Genomic DNA, 17,179 nt, shown 5'->3' with positions numbered 1-17,179 from the left:
ACCCAGTTCTCGGAGTGAACAGGATGTCTGACACTTATCTGTCAGCCAGATTAACAGCCCCAATCAGGGAACTCATTGAGGTCCACCTGGCTGACCTCATTACAATCACGACAAGTTCAGTTTAGGAAGTCTGGTCAGTTTGGATGGGTTGGGCCGAAGGGCCCGTTTCCTAGCTGTGTAATGCTATGTTTCTATCACACAACCATTTGATGAAGGAGCGGCTCTCCAAAAGCTAGTGTGCTTCCGATTAAACCTGTTGGACTATAACCTGGTGTTACTTGATTTTAAACTTTGTACACCCCAGTCCAACACCAGCATCTCCAAATCATGTTTCTATTATAGCACTGTTGAAAGGTTGGTCTGATAGCATCTTGGAAGACCTTATTGGTTATTCAGAGATGAATTGACAGCCCAAATGGTAAATTGTCCAAAGGAAATAGAATTATTATCTTTAAGGAATTGAAAGGAAAGATGCTAAAACATATTTATGCAAGAATTGAGTCATGTCTAAAGAAGAATGTGGTCTCCAGGCCAAGATTTTTTAAAATTTACTTGTGGGATATGGGTGCCACTGGCTGGCCAGCATTTTTTGCCTATCCCTACTTGCCCTTGAGAAGGGAGTGGTAAGCTACCTTCTTACACGGTGCAGTCCATGTCCTGTAGGTTGACGAACAATGCCATTAGGAAGGTATTTCCTGGATTTTGACACCGTGACACTGAAGGTGTGGTGGTATATTTCCAAGTCAGTATGGTGAAAGGTTTGGGGGGAATTTTCATGTCCCATGTATCTGCTGCCCTTGTTCTTTTGGATGGAACTGGTTGTGGGTTTGGAAGGTGCTGTCTAAAGTTCTTTGGTGAATTTCTGCAGTGCAGCTTATAGATGATACACCCTGCAGCATTGGGATGGAATGGATACTTCTGCATGTGCTGCCAATGAATCTACTTTGACTTAGATGATGTCAAGCTTCTTGAGGATTGTTGGAGCTGCTCCCATCCAGGCAAATGGGGACTATTCCATCTTATTCCTGTCTTATACCTTATAGATGGTGGACAAGCTTGGGGGAGTCAGGAGGTGAGTTGCTCGCTACAGTGTTCCCAGCCTCTGACCTGCTCTTGCAGCCAGTGCATTTCTGTGGCAACTGGAATTTTTGATTAATGGTAATCCCCAGGATGTTGATCATGGAAATTCAGTGATGGTAACACCATGGAATATCAAAGAGTTCTGGTTGGATTGTATCTTATTGGAAATAGTCATTGCCTGGCATTTGTGTGGCACCAATGTTACTTGCCACTTGTCAGCTCAAGCCTGAATATTGTCCAGATATTGGGGCATTTGGACACATAATGCTTCAGTGTGTAAGTAGTTGCAGATGGTGCTGAATATTGTGCAATCATTGGTGAACATCTCCACTTCTGACGTTATGATGGAGAGAAGGTTATGATGAAGCAGCAAAAGATTATTCCATCCATGATACTCTCCTGAGGAACTCCTGTAGAGATGTCCTGGAGCTGAGATGGCTGACCTCCAATAACCACAATCAGCATCCGATGTGCCAGCTATGACTCCAACCAGCAGAGAGTTTCCCCCAATTCCCATGGATTCCAGTTTTGCCAGGACACCTTTATGTCACACTCGGTCAAATGTGGCCATGATATCAAGGGCTGCCACTTATATCTCATCTTTGGAATTCAGCTTTTTTGTCTGTGTTTGAACCAAGCCTGTTATGAAGTCAGGAGGAGAAAGTGAGGTCTGCAGATGCTGGAGATCAGAGATGGAAATGTGTTGCTGGAAAAGCGCAGCAGGTCAGGCAGCATCTAGGGAACAGGAGAATCGACGTTTCGGGCATTAGCCCTTCTTCAGGAAACTGAAGTCAGGAGCTGAGTGGCATTAGCAGAACCCAAACTGGCTGTCAGTGAGCAGGTAAATAGCAAAATCAAGAATCACATCAACCAGTGCAGTGCCTGTAACAAGTACTAAGCTTAGCAACTAGAGAGCCGCTGATTACACATGACATCTCAGGTAGACCATGGAACAAGCTGGGAGTGAAAGTGTTCACACTTGCAGGGACCGATTAAATTGTCATGATCAACTACTATTCTGAAAATTATTTATTAGCTAAATTTGTGAATGTCAAAGAATTGTGCTGTGTAAATGGCTGATAAGATGACGTGAAAGTGGTGAACAGCAAAATCAAGCTAAAACTGAGGCTAAGTTTTATTAAAAAAAGAGTCTTGCCTCTTTCCGGAGTGATGTAGGCAAGTGTTAATGAGTTAATTGATCAAACCTACAAATCTATTAATATTGTATGAAACCAATTTACTCTCATGCCAAGCCACAAATCTGTTTTAAGAGAAATGAGCAAGGCTACAGGAAATCCTTACAAACCCCGATCCCTGGCGCTGTGAAGCAGCCGTACTAATCACTGATCCACTGTGCCACCCTTACATATGTTAAAAAATATATAAAATACAAATTTTGCATGACTATAATCCCAACTGAGCTGACAATGCATCAACTGCCACTCTCTTGGTAGTCATGATCATAATGCACTGGGAACTCTGAGGATATTAAAATCTTTCATGTTCTCAGGCCAGCTCCAAGTCTGGTCTTGCTGAGAGAGTTGCCTTAAAGCTTCCTTTAAAAAGCTAGGTGCAGTAAAAATCTACCCACTGGTTTGACCATTCCCATGAACCTCTGTGTGTTCCCTCATGATGGGAACTCTTTTCTCTCACTTTCTGTGGCTCATTACTTCCACAATGTTGAAAACGTTGTTGTAGGTTTATAGAATTTGACTTTCTTATTTAGTGTAAAACTTACATCTTATACAGCATGGAATACCTCCTTTGCCAGTTGCTCATGTTCTTTTTTCAACCAATAATATAATAAATGACTTCCAATCATGACCAGTTCAGTTTAGGAAACCAGATCAGTTTGGACATGTTGGGATGAAGGGCCCATTTCCAAGCTGTATGATTCTATGTCTCTATCACAGCACTGATGAAAGGATGGTCTGACAACATCTTGGATACACCTGTTGGAAGACTTTATTGGTTATTCAGAGAAGAATTGACAGCCCAAGATGGTAAATTGTACAAAGGAAATAGACTTATTTTCCTTAAGGAATTGAAAGAAAGATGCTAAAACATATCTATGCAAGAATTGAGTCATGTCTAAAGAATAAATGCTTGGCTCTCCTGGCCAAGCATTTTTAAAAAAACATTTGCTTGTTGGATGTCGGTGTCACTGGCTGGCCAGCATTGATTTCCTATCCCTACTTTCCCTTGAGAAGGAGGTGGTGAGCTGCCTTCTTAAACAGCTGCAGTCCATGTGCTGTAGATTGACCCACAATGCCATTAGGAAGACATTTCCCAGATTTTGACCCAGTGGCAATGAGGGTATAGTGATATATTTCCAAGTCAGTATGGTGAAAGGTTTGGAGGGGAAGTTGCAGGATAAAATGGCTGACAGAGCCGCACAATATGGTTTCTGCATTGCTAAATTAGATTAGACAAAATGATTCACTGTGTCATCTCTAAAACTATGTAAATAATTAACCACTAGAACCACCAGCATGAAGAGGTAGATGGATAAGATTATGAAATACTAACCACACTGTGCAAGCTATGGGTCTTTTTAGAGGGAAATACTAATCACACTGTGCAAGCTATGAGTCCTTTTAGAGGGAAATACTAATCACACTCTGCAAGCTGCGAGCCTTCGTAATGATGACCTAATCATTATGACTTAACCTGTTCAAAAATCAAAATCATTGGTTTAACCATCTATCAATGAAGTGATAACATGCACTGATTCGTTGTTACTATGCGATCATGTTCCATGTCTGACTAGTGTACAATGTATATAAAGCTTATGCAAACTCTGTAAAGTTGTTAGATTCTTTTGATTGCCAAGAAGTTTTCATGCTTCTGGGCAAATCAGAGTCTGCCAACCCAACGCTGCAACATACAATAAATGATTGCTTGTATGTTTGACAAGGAGTCATTTACAGGTGTGTTTAATGACCGATCGCGAAACTGAGAGACCCCTACCCGGGGGTTCAGAAATCTTCATTTGGTACCGTGACTCGACTCAGTACGGACAGACCGTCGACAGTGGTGTAAGTGCCTTGAGTCCTCCACAATTAGGTATTGAGGAATCGGACACCCAGACGTGAGTATTTCCCCCTCCATTTGGTTTTCCTCTCACTTATTTTGGGGTGGGCTCGACCCTTCGCTGACTTTGGTCTTGATCCAAACTGACAAATTATCGATCACAGAAATCTACATCTATAAAAGTTTTGACGCAGATTTCTAATTAACAGTTAAAAAAAAAAGGAAGGCTTAATGATTATAAGTTTAGCATTATATGTGGTGTCTAAATTGAGACACAAAAAGATGGTAGGAGGGCTGATATGGTATTGGAAAGTGATATTTCTCTTTGGAGGGTCGACAGTAGGGATCCTGACGAATAGATTGGGATCGGGGACTGGGGACAGGGCAAGTAAGTCATGTACTGATAGAGAGGAATAACATACTTCTGACTCAGGGGTGAAGAGTGTCCTGTGGACCTGTATAAATAAGTTGTCTGTGGATTGAGGAGTTTCCCCTATCAGGCTTCTCATCCTGCAAAAAGTGATGGTGCTCCCGGGCCTCCTTAAAACATTTACCAAAGGAACGGGTTTGATCATTTCTATCTTCACTAGGCTTATGTCTGCAGGTAAAATCAAAAGACAGGTTTGGTAATGACATGGTAATTTCTACTGTCCAGATGGACCATATGGTCACTCTAATGTAAAAGTTCATTGCAATAATCAACCTTAATAAAGCCTATGTGTGTGTGTGTGTGTGTGTGTGTGTGTGGGTGTAGTGAGTGCAACACTTTCTCACACTCACAACCCCCAACCCAGACAGACAGACAGACAGACAGACAGACACACAGACAGACAAAGACCCACATGCACACATATATTTTGTGCGGTGAATTTGTACTTGCAGGATTACATTGTACTTTGCTCAAAAACTGCATGCATTCATGTAGAACTCTGAGCTCAAAAACTGCATAAATTTATGTAAAACTCTGTTATCTCACTTTTTAGATTAGAATCAATCTAAACATCATGGCATAGACAGAGAACACAGGGGGCCAACACCTTCAACATAATGTCTAGCTATCACCATTGTTAACAGCTAACTCGAGAATGCAACTTTTTTAAAAAAAGGTTTTGTGATTTACACATGAAAGAAGTGTAACTATCACTGTATTCTAACAGATGAAAGGCTTAACAGACAATCAATTTTTCGATGTATAATTTCAGTTACATCTCACTGTAAAATTTTGCAATAAATTCTGTGTTAGGATCGAGCCCTCCACTATCACCTGATGAAGGAGCATCGCTCCGAAAGCTAGTGTGCTTCCAATTACATCTGTTTGATTATAACCTGGTGTGGTGTGATTTTTAACTTTGTACACCCCAGTCCAACACCGGCATCTCCAAATCGTAAAATTTGTATGTATGTAATTGAAGAAAACATAAATCAATATAAATTTGGGAAGAAAATCTTGTGTTTGAGGATAGAGTTAATATGAATTCCACTTGTATATTTTCCTGCATTGCAGACTAATGAAACCACATTAAAAACTTGTCCAGAATTAAATAATGAAACAGGAAAAGTTAGAGAGTGTGTGTGTGTGTCAGAGAGAGCAGTTTGTTTCCTTTCAGCCTGTAGAAAATTTAACTCTGTTGTCTGGTTTGAATGCACATTTGTTTATTAGTGTTTGAATGCTTGTGTATTGTTCTCTGGAGCTCCAAACATAAAATAATTGTCTTGATTAAAGACATTGTAATTTACACATTTAAATTTGATTTGAAAACTGTATTTTAAAGATTTTAATTTGCTTTAAAAAGTCTTTTAATATTGTGTTGTCATATATGTTGAAACATTCATCTGTTTTAAACTGTTTTGAAAATAAGAAATTATGGGAAATTATATAGATTTGACCATTGAGAAAGATTATTCTTTGCGAGCATTATGTGATAAATATCCAGAAAAAGCCCAAAGTTTTAGACAATTGTCTGGTGACCCAAACAAAAAAATTGGGGTTTGGGAGGTCTGAAGAACTTAGACATGGTAAAGTCAGCCCAACAGCAAATTTGGTGAAAAATTATGAGCTCAAAAACTAAAGAATTAATTGGACTTTGGCATCAATATTGTCAGGAACTTAAAGATAATTCTTTACTAGCTTCTTGGTATGAAAATGCTACTAAATTGGGCAACAAATTGACCAAAGGGGGTATTCTTAAACTGGTTGAAGTTCTTAAAAAGAAATGTGCATATGAGAAAAGGTTACAATCTGAGAGATCTCTATGTAAATGTAATGACAAGATGAAAGAACTGTGCAGTTCAATGGTTGGCCTTAAATTAATGAGGGAGATTTTGAATATGCGGATCTTAATTATTGGACATCAATAATTCAAAAAGGGGGAAGTGAATCTTCATGGAAGGTCCCATCAAATTCCATTTAAGTCAAAAGACAATGTAGGTCAGTGGGGATACTGTTGATAGTCAACTAGGACTCACTGCTGAGGTGACACCATACATGGGAAAGCATCAAAACAGTCAAGTCTGCAAGTGACAGCAGTATAATGCATGTGGTGCCAATGAATATACTTTGACTTAGATGGTGTCAAGCCTCTTGAGGGTTGTTGGAGCTGCACCCATCCAGACAAATGGGGACTATTCCATCTCATTCCTGTCTTATGCCTTATAAGGTAGACATGCTTGGGGGAGTCAGGAGGTGAGTTACTTGCAACTGTGTTCCCAGCCTCTGACCTGCTCTTGTAGCCAGTGCATTTCTGTGGCAACTGGAATTTCTGATTAATGGTAACCCCCAGGATGTTGATAGTGGGGATTCAATGATGGCGGCACTATTGAATATCAAGGGGTGCTGGTTGGATTGTCTCTTATTGGAAATGGTCATTGCCTGCCATTTATGTGGAACAAATATTACTTGCCACTTGTCAGCTCAAGCCTGGATATTGTCCAGATCTTGTAGTATTTGGACATGGAATGCCTCAGTATCTGAGGAGTCACAAATGGTGCTGAACATTGTGCAATCATTGGCAATCATTCCCACTTCTGATGGAGGGAAGGTCATTGATGAAGCAGCGAAAGATGATTCCATCTAGGATACTACCTTGATGAGATGTCTTGGAGCTGAGATGGCTGACCTCCAATAACCACAATCATCATCCGATGTGCCAGGTATGACTCCAACTAGCAGAGTTTCCCATTGTTTCCAGTTTTGCTAAGACACCTTGATGTCACACTCGGTCGAATGTGGCCATGGTGTCAAGGGCTGCCACTCATATCTCATCTTTGTAATTCAGCTTTTTTGTCCGTGTTTGAATCAAGGCTGTTATGAGGTCAGGAGCTGAGTGGCATTAGCAGAACCCAAACTGGCCATCAGTGAGCAGGTAAATAACAAAATCAAGAATCACATCAACCAGTGCAGTGCCTGTAACAAGTACTAAGCTTAGCAACTAGAGAGCTGCTGATTACACATGACATCTCAGGTAGACCATGGAACAAAGTGGCAGTGAATGTGTTTATACTTGCAGAGACTGATTAAATTGTCACGATTGACTACTATTCTGAAAATTATTTATTAGCTAAATTTGTGATTGTCATATAATTGTGCAGTATAAATGGCTGATAAAATGACGTGAAAGTGGTGATCAGCAAAATCAATCGAAAACTGAGTTTAAATTTCATTAAAAACAAGAGCCAAGTCTTTTTCCAGGGTGATATAAGCAAGTCTTAATGAGTTAATTGATCAAACCTACATGGAAAAAAATGATGAAAAAGTACCTTAAGCTTAAAGAAATTTCCACAAGTCTCTAATACTAGGAACGCCCATTGTGTTGCATTGTAAGTCAAACTAGCATAAACAAAAGTCTATTAATGTTGTATGAAACCAATTTACTTTCATGCCAAGCCACAAATCTGTTTTACGGGAAATGAACAAAGTGACAGAATTCCTTACAAACCCTGGTCCCTGGCTCTGAGGCAGCAGTACTAATCACTAATCCACCATGCCACCCTTACATGTGTTAAAAAATATATAAAACACAAATTTTGCATGACTATAATCCCAACTAAGCTGACAATGCATCAACTGCCACAATCTTGGGAGCTCATGATCATAATACAATAGGAACTCTGAGGATATTAAAATCTTTTGTGTTCTCAGTCCAGCTGCATGTCTGGTCTTGCCTAGGGAGTTGCCTTAAAGTGTCCTTAGTAAACATCTACCCACTGGTTTGACCATTCCCATGAACCTCTGTGCCTTCCTTAGTGATGGGAACTCCCTTCTCTTGTTTTCTGTGTTTCATTGCTTAAACAATGTTGAAAAACTTTTTGTAGGTTTATAGAATTTGACTTTCTTATTTAGTGTTAAACCTGCGTTATATAGAGCATGGAATAGCTCCTTTGCCAATTGATCACGTTCTTTTTTCAACCAGTGATAGATCAAAATATCATTAATATTAGCATTAAATGCCTTCCACTCCTTCTAAGGTATTTTAAATTGACCTTTAGAACGATTCTTGCGCAGATGTGATGATTGAGAGTATGTAATTTGATTTGATTTGACTTATCATTGTCACATGTGCCTACGTACAGTGAAAAATTTTGTTTTGCATGTAGTACAAGCAGATCATACCATACAATGTGCATCAATATAATGGAACAGAGTGAAGAATACAGTATTATAGCTGCAGAAAAGGTGCACAAAGAATGAGATCAACATTAAACTTAAAATTTGAGAGATCATGCCAAAGTCTAACAATAGTGGGGAATCTGTTCCTGAATCTTTTGGTACGTGTGTTTAAGCTTTTGTATCTTCTGCCCGATGGAAGAGATTATAACTGGGGTAGGAGGGGTCTTTGATTATGATGGCTGCCTTTCCGAGGCAGGGAGAAGTATATATGGAGGCAAAGGTTTGAAGATTGGCTTGTTTGATGGACTGGGCTGTGTTTCTTACAGTCCTGAGCAGAGTAGTTGTTGTACTAAGCCTTGATGCATCTAGATGAAATGCTTTTTCTGGTGCATCTATCAAAATTTGTAAGAGTCTTTACAGACATTCTGGGTTTCCTTAGCCTCCTGAGGAGGTGGAGGTGTTGTGCTTTCTTGACTGTCATATCAACAAATAGATATTTAATTCCCAGTCCTTATCCCTTTGCAATCACATTTCTGTCAACATCATACCTGCCAATTTCAATCTGTACTGCAAGGTCATTTTCCTGTTTTGTACAATGTGTGCATTTAGGCACAACAACATCAATCCTGCATTGACTGCTCCTCTTCTCATCGTTGTCTCCTCAACTGCTGTTCCTCAAGTTGGATTCCTGAGCTTTTCCAAACTCTCTGTTTTATTATTTGTTGTGGAAACTTTAATAAGCTCTCTTGAGCCTTAACCCCCTTTAACTTTTTCCATAGTTTTCCATGCAATTGAATCAATCCCCCCTATTTAAGTTAAAGCCCAATCCACAGCCCAAGATATGTGATTCTCCAGTACTCGGGTGTCAGCATGATTTATGTGCCCATCCCATCAGAACAGCTCCCTCCTTCCTCCGTACTGGTGCCAATGCTCCATTCCAATCCCTCATCAATCTTTGAGTCATGCACTTACCTCTTTAATATTGTTGACCTTGTGTCAATATCTGTCTTGTGAGTGATTGAAAATTTTGGCCTATCTTTCTCCAGCCACAGATGCTATCTGATCTTCTGATTATTTCTAGCATTTTCTGTTTTTGTCAAGAGTATGAAATTAGTCTCATTAGCATATTTTAACAAATAGCATACTATGAATTAATCATTAAATGAAAAACTGCACTCTTAACAATTTAGAATATTCTAAGCAATAATCTGTGGAATACAAATATAGATAATGTTCTATTGTTCTCACAAACAATGTGTAAAACTAGCAATAGGGATAATTATCCTCTCCCACGAGCTACCTGAAGTGAGAGCGGGATTCTGAAAGCTTCTGTTTTGAAATAAACATGTCATACAAAACCTGGCATCTTGTGCTTTTTGACAATGGGTTAAGGATTAGATACTATAATTGAGTGCCTGTTTTACTTTATTATCAAGAATCGATTTATTGCCTCAATGTCAAAGTTATATGTAGGATAATACACTTGTTTTGATTAACTACTGCAGAAATAATTTACACTGATGATGCATGACATTAATTCTCCAGGAGAGTTAGTGGATTACTAAGGATAGACATCACACAAAAAAGCAATTTCAGAGTCATTCATTGGTCATGAATTAGACTGGGTCATTTGGTAACTTCCTATGTAAACAAGTCTTTACTGACCTGCTGAAAGTTATTGTATCTGGAAATCATATTATTTAGCAATCTTATTAATTTTGTTTAACAGGGCAAGTTTTCTGACAGCTATTACCAAGTGTGAAAGTAGTTTAGTGGTAGTGTCACTGAAATCCCATTATGATAGATGGTCAAATTTTAATGTGACAATATCGGAGACTAAAAACTTCTTAATGGTCACCCTATAACTATTGTCAATTGTTATAAAAACCCATCTGATTCAGTTGCCATTTTTACCCGATCTGCCTTATATGTTACTCCAGTTCCAAAGCAACTTGGTGACCTTTAACTGTCTTCTGGCAATTACAGATGAGCAATAAAAACCCGTTTAGTTAGCAACGTTAACACCCCATGAGCAGTTACAGAAGAATCTAAGGTCTGTGATGAATGATCTCTTAAAGCAGCATTCATTAAGCTAAATTGTCAGACTAATCCAAATAACTGAGTAAATTAACCAATTGGAAATCCCCTCGTTGATACCTGTCAAAAAACAATTTCCTCTTGTGAAGTTATTTATATCGAACTCTATGATGTAGATCACTGCATTGTTTTGAAACTGAACCAGAGAAAAGAAGTGATAGAGTGCAATATGAGGTAAGAACTAAATTCTTTCATAAACTATATAAATGCAGTTTTCACTTTACCATTTGAAAACATTTCATATTCTTGTTTCTATTAATCAATACTATTTTTACTAATCATATTAGTTCTACTTTCAAAAAGGAAATCTTCTGAACAATGTAGTTTATTGGAACATTGGAAATTGGTTAATATTGTTGCTAATTGAAATGGTGAATTGTCATCTTAACTATGTTGTCAGTACCTTTCAGAGTAGAACACTCTGTGGCAATTTTCAGTGGATTGGAAATTGTCAATATCTATAATGTATGATCATTCCTCCAGATTACAGGCAATGTAGGAAAGTCAAAACTGTTATTAATATCTTTAGGTATTTGTATCTTTGGCTTTAATAAGTTATTTAATAAGTTTAATTCATTTAATGTGATTTAAAATAAGACGTAACTTTATCTACAATTTTTAGGCAATTTATGTTCAGGTGGGTAATGCACAAAATCCACTCACCCACATTATCTGAAAGATTTCAGTGCAATTTTGCGTGAGTCCAGCAGCTGGCATCTAATTTCAACATTGCTGGAGCTCTGGGCGTAGAAGGAGATTCAAGCAGTGCTGCTAATGGCCTGTGGTACAGGCAACATGTTTGTTCTTAAAAGCAGCCTACCTTTAGGCAAGGATGGAAAAAGATTGCTGTTATGGAAACTCTGGGCTGCTTTTGACGGCCTGAGCAATGTCACTTGCAGCAGTAGCTTAAGGAGAAAAAGAGAAGCAACATCACAATAGTAAAGAGTATGGACTGTCACTTGGTCTGGCATTTGGAGCCCACAAGCTCAGAGTCTGCTGCCACATTTGTTTAGAGGATAGTTTTTGGGGTTATTATCAACACGTGATGAGTTGCCTAGTACAAACGAATTGCAACCTTACTATAGTAAAGGACAGTTTGTTAGTCAGCTGATCAGAAGGCAAAGTGGCAAGTAAGTACTACTGTAAAGATCTCAAATGTGCATCTCGATGAGGCAGCATGCAGGAGAGCACTGAATGGCTTTGGTGTAATGGTTAGCCTTTGAGGCAGTCTTCTGTCATAGTCAAGGACCAGTGTGGAACTTGGAGCTTATCCTTTCCTCAGCCTTTCATACTCTAACTCTTTGCAGTGCTTCACTTGCAGAGGCAGTGGAATGTTCACTTGCTCTCCTAATATCTGGTTCAGCCTTTTGGCAAACTGGCCCCCTGCTCTTCTACAAAGATATGTAAACACTGACAAAAATGGCAAACTCTATTACTTTCAGAAACTTGCCAACAAGAAAAAGTTTGAATTTTATTTTGCTGCATTTGAAATGCTGCTGCAGGGTCCATGTAGAGTAGGCAATGTAGGCATTACTAGAGTTTGCACTGTTCCAACTTAGCATCCTGGGGCCTCAGTAATGAGTCACTTGAAGGTGGTTGTGCACAAAGGAGGCAAGTCCAGGTGCCCATTTCAATGGAGAATGTGAATTGTGCAAATACAACATATGCTGTGCAATCTACCTCTGAGGGAACAATGTAGGGTGGCATAGTTCCACTCCACAAACAAATTTCTCATCCAATTAGAAATGATAGTGAAGACAGGACAGTGTTGTATTGTTGCTGCAATATGTGGAGTCCAAAGTGATCCATCCATAGTAAATGTTGTATCTCAAAGAACTTTGGATTGAAGTTGAGGAGCCATTGTGCCACATCAGGGAAGAGGAAAGCTACTGGACACTTTGCTTTAGAGGCAGACAAATCCCTCAGACCATGTAATTCAAAATGATGTGTCATCAGGGACATGAGGTTGTAACTGCAGATAAGAAAGGTATGGTGACCCTACAGTGCAGATAGAGGCCATTTGGCCTTTCAGGTTCTCACCAACCCACTGAAGAACATCCCACCCAGATGCACCCCCCCTCCCTGGGTTTGTTTTTAACCATGGCTAATCCACCTAACATGCATATTCTGGACAATATAGGGCAATTTAGCTTGGACAATCCACCTAGCTTGCACATCTTTGGACTGTGGGAAGAAACTGGAGCACCCAGAGGAAACCCATGCAGACATGGGGAGAACATGGAAACTCCACACAGACAGTCACCCTGGAATCGAACCTGGGTTCCTAGTGCTGTGAGGCAGCAGTGCTAACCACCAATTCCCATCCTCAGTTGTCCAACAGTTACAGGATTCTTGCAAGCTGTATGGATGAGGTTGGGGACTGCAGGGAGGATGAGCAAACTTACCATTGAACCTTGGTACGGGAAGCCATTCAAGTTGGAGGAGAAAATAGGAAGATAATAATAGTGGGTTAATGTAGAATTAGGGAGACAACTACTGTTCTCTGCAGCCCTGAATGGGTGTCTAGAAGGCCCAGTTCCAAGATTAAGGACATCTCCTTGAGGCTGAAGACAATCTTGAAGTAGGAGAGGAGGGATCAACTGTCATCATCACATTGGTACCAATGACATTAATAAGATTCACACAACACCAGGTTATGGTCCAACAGGTTTATTTAGAAGTACAAAGCTTTCAAATTGTACTGCTGCCTGATGAAGTTGCTTCTTCATCAGGCAGCTAGTGGAGCAGGATCATGGGGCACAGAATTTATAGCAAAAGATCACAGTGTCATACAATTGATGCAATATATTGAACAAACCTAGAGTGCTGTTAAGTCTTTCATCTTTTAGAATGGGTTGCAGGTTTTGACTCATCAATATGTAAATCCCAGAACTTCTTTCAAGTTGCATTCCTAAGATAACTTAAGGTGACATTTCAGCTCTGACAATGCATTAAAAGCATGAGGTTAGAGTTTGTATGTATTCCAATCTTGAGTCAGACTGCTTCTATTTCCAAAGTAGGGATTTATAAAATGTCACATGGATTGACTGTCTACAAATTATGTGCTTTTTGAACAAAGTGGAATTTATCTGCAAATACATTTCTGCAAATGCACATTCACCCTGTAGACTTCTATGTGTGTGCTTTTGAACAAAATAGAATGTATCTGCATCGAAATAGAATGCATCAGTTATATGATATTATGATCTTTTGCTATAAATTCTGTGTCTTACAATCTTGCTCCTCTAGCTACGTGACAAAAGAGCAGCACTCTGAAAGATTGTATTTGCAAATAAACCTGTTAGACTATAATCTGGTGTTATGATTTTTAATTTTGTCCACCCCAGTCTAACACTGGCACCTCCACCTCATTAATAGGACTGGATAGGATATGCTGCTGAAAGATTTTGAACAGGTAAGAGCTGAATTATGAAACAAAACCTCCCAGTCGACAATCTTTAGATTTTTACCTGAGGAATGAGCAAATTGGCATAGCATAAATAAGGAATTATTTGTGTTGCTCAAAGATGGGAGTGGGTATCATTTTGTGGACACTGGCACGATCATTGGGTGGAATGTATCTGTTCTGGTGGAAGGGGCTTCACTTGAACCAAGTTGGGATATTGTCCTGGTGAATCAAATAACTAGAGCTGTGGAGAGAGCTTTCAAACTAATTTGAGAGGAATGGGGTGGGGAAGGGAGCAGAGACAGATAGGAGAGGGGAAATTAAGGTTTACAAAACAAGAGGATATAGCAGTATTACTGGACAGCTATATAGATAATGATACCCGGAATGAAACAGAATGGGACTTTATTTGAATGTGTGGAGTATTCAGACCAAAATAAATGAATTAACAGCACAAGTATAGGTTAATGGGTATGATGTTGTTGCCATTATGGAAGCATGGTAACAAGTAGATTAAAGCTTGAAACTAAATATTCAGAGGTATGAGATTTTTCAATAGGGTAAGCCTGGTGGAAAGGATTGTGAGGTAGCAACATTAGAACAGAATAGAATAAGTTCGATAGCAAGAAATGATCTTGGATCAAAAGACTTAGAATCCCTATAGGTGGAAGTAAGAAATAAAAGGGTGATTTTAATTTTCTTGTAGATTGGGATAGTCAAATTGGCTGAGGTAGCCACAAGGACTAATTCATAAAATGTGTTCATGTTAATTTCTGAGGACAATATGCATGTAAATCCTAGTCCCGGTGCATAAATCTCTTCTAAGTTCAGCAGATAATAATGAAGGCAAATTAAATGTTGGGCTTTATTTCAGAGAGAATGGAGTACAAAAAAAGTAATGATATTTTGCAAAACAAATATACAAGGCACTAGTGAGACCACAACTGGAATACTGTGAACAGTTTTGGTCCCCTTATCTAAGGTACATATATTGGCATTGGGAGCAGTCCGGGTTCAGGGGGTTTATACCAAATATGGAGGGACTGTCTTATGATGAGATGTTGAGTAGGTTGGGCCTGTGCTCATTAGAATTTAAGAGAATGAGAGGAAACTCTTTTGAAATATTCAAGATTTTTAGGAGATTTGACAGCATGGATACTGAAAGGCTGTTGGAGAGTCTAGGACCAGAGGGCATAATCTCAGAATAAGGGTTCACACATTTAAGCCAGTGATAAGAAGGAATTTCTTCTGAGAGTAGTGAATCTGTGGAATTCTTTACATCAGAGGACTGTCAAAGTTGTCCACTAAGTATATTCAATGCACAGAGGCAATAAGGGACTCGAAGATTATGGGGAAAAGGCAGGATGGTGGACTTGAAGATGATTACTTACAGTGTGGAAACAGGCCCTTCAGCCCAACAAGTCCACACCGACCCGCCGAAGCGCAACCCACCCATTCCCTTACATTTACCCCTTCACCTAACACTACGGACAATTTAGCATGGCCAATTCACCTGACCTGCACATCTTTGGACTGTGGGAGGAAACCCACGCAGACACGGGGAGAATGTGCAAGCTCCACACAGTCAGTCACCTGTGGTGGGAATTGAACCTAGGTCTCTGGCGCTGTGAGGCAGTAGTGCTAACCACTGTACCACCGTGCCGCCCACAGATCAGATCAACAATGATTTAATCAGAAGACGGAGCAGACCTGAAGGGCTGAATGGCCTATTTCTACTTCTGTTTTATGGTTTACGGTTGTTCATACACAAAGACAGATATTCAAGGTAATCCTTCCTACGTCTGTCAGATATCCATTATGTCAACCTGTGGCTTATATTTCCTTGAAGCTCTGTGTGTAACCTGTAGAATATTGGGTCACTTATGACTCATAAAATTAAGCAACTTACTCCAGAACCCCCACAAAACAATGATTCAGTCTGTTTGTGTTTGATATATACCTTGTGTTTGCCAGCCTGGGAAGCTAGTATGGGAGCTATCCTTACAAGGGAGAAAGAGAAAGCACTCTACCCACAGTATTTAATACATTTCTTGGAAGATTTTACAAAATGATTACTGTGACTTCTTATAGAGTACAGCTCCACAGTTGATAAAGTATTCCTGTTCTTTAGGTAACTGAGCTACCGGAGGTCTTGCCACCAGTGAATTGGCCCAGCATCAGACCTATTTTGAGGACCCCTCCTAACAATGCTTCCCAGCCTTTCCTGGCCACACCTCCAATTTCAACTTATTTCCCCTTTTCCGAGGGGACAATAAAATCTTATCTGAATTATCTAACCTATCTCAACATCCAAGCATAGAAAAGAAACAGAAATTGGGAGCAGTGTTAGGCCATTCAGTCCTACAGACCTGGTCTGCCATTCAATATGATCATGGGTTGATTATCAGCTCAGTACCCTGTTCCCACTTTCTCCCCACAGTCTTTGATCTCTTTGGCCCTAAGAGATATACCTAACTCCTTAATGAAAACATTTAATGCTTTGGCCTCAATCGCTTTCCAAGGCAGAGAATTCCACAGGGTCACCATTCTCTGGATGAACAAGTTTCTCATCTTGTCAGTCCCAAATTACTGTTCTTATACAGTATCTTTTAGTCTGTTTCCCTTGATTCGGAACCCTTGGGTCACCAGAAACAGCCTTCCTCTGTTCACTCTGTCTAGCCCTGCAGGATTTCACGGGTTTCTGAGAATCCTCTCATTCTTTTAAATTTCAGTGAGTACAGTCTGAACTGATCCAACCTTTGTTCTCTTTTTCAATAGAAAAATGGAAAATAAAGGTGAAGAAATAGCAATCGTTGGAATAGGATGCAATTTTCCTGGAGGTAAATAGATAAGGATTGGAATTAAACATTTATTAATGTTATCGTAATTATCATTATTAAGCATTCAAGACTAAGAGATTTTCTTCTAATGTTTGGGTGTAAAGAACTACATACAAC

The 17,179-nt window shown here is 39.5% G+C and overlaps 1 protein-coding gene across 6 annotated transcripts in view; it reads left to right on the top strand.

The window, feature by feature from the left end:
• Positions 1-10,952: 10,952 nt before the first annotated feature.
• Positions 10,953-17,179, top strand: part of LOC122550056 (phthioceranic/hydroxyphthioceranic acid synthase-like) — a 32,143-nt gene continuing 25,916 nt past the window's right edge. For 2 of the 6 annotated variants that reach the window (XM_043690520.1, XM_043690516.1), the window contains exons 1-3: positions 10,953-10,990; positions 15,894-16,008; positions 17,001-17,062. In XM_043690520.1, the coding sequence (XP_043546455.1) occupies positions 17,005-17,062 (58 nt within the window). In that variant the 5' untranslated portion in view covers positions 10,953-10,990; positions 15,894-16,008; positions 17,001-17,004. Of the gene's footprint in view, positions 10,991-13,966; positions 13,976-15,893; positions 16,009-16,998; positions 17,063-17,179 lie in introns of all 6 variants that reach the window. The other 4 variants (XM_043690519.1, XM_043690515.1, XM_043690517.1 and 1 more) reach the window with 3 other exon arrangements.

The sequence above is a fragment of the Chiloscyllium plagiosum genome, chromosome 5 (assembly GCF_004010195.1).
Source record: "Chiloscyllium plagiosum isolate BGI_BamShark_2017 chromosome 5, ASM401019v2, whole genome shotgun sequence".
NCBI classification, from domain to species: domain Eukaryota; kingdom Metazoa; phylum Chordata; class Chondrichthyes; order Orectolobiformes; family Hemiscylliidae; genus Chiloscyllium; species Chiloscyllium plagiosum.
This window is presented reverse-complemented; position numbering and strand designations above follow the sequence as displayed.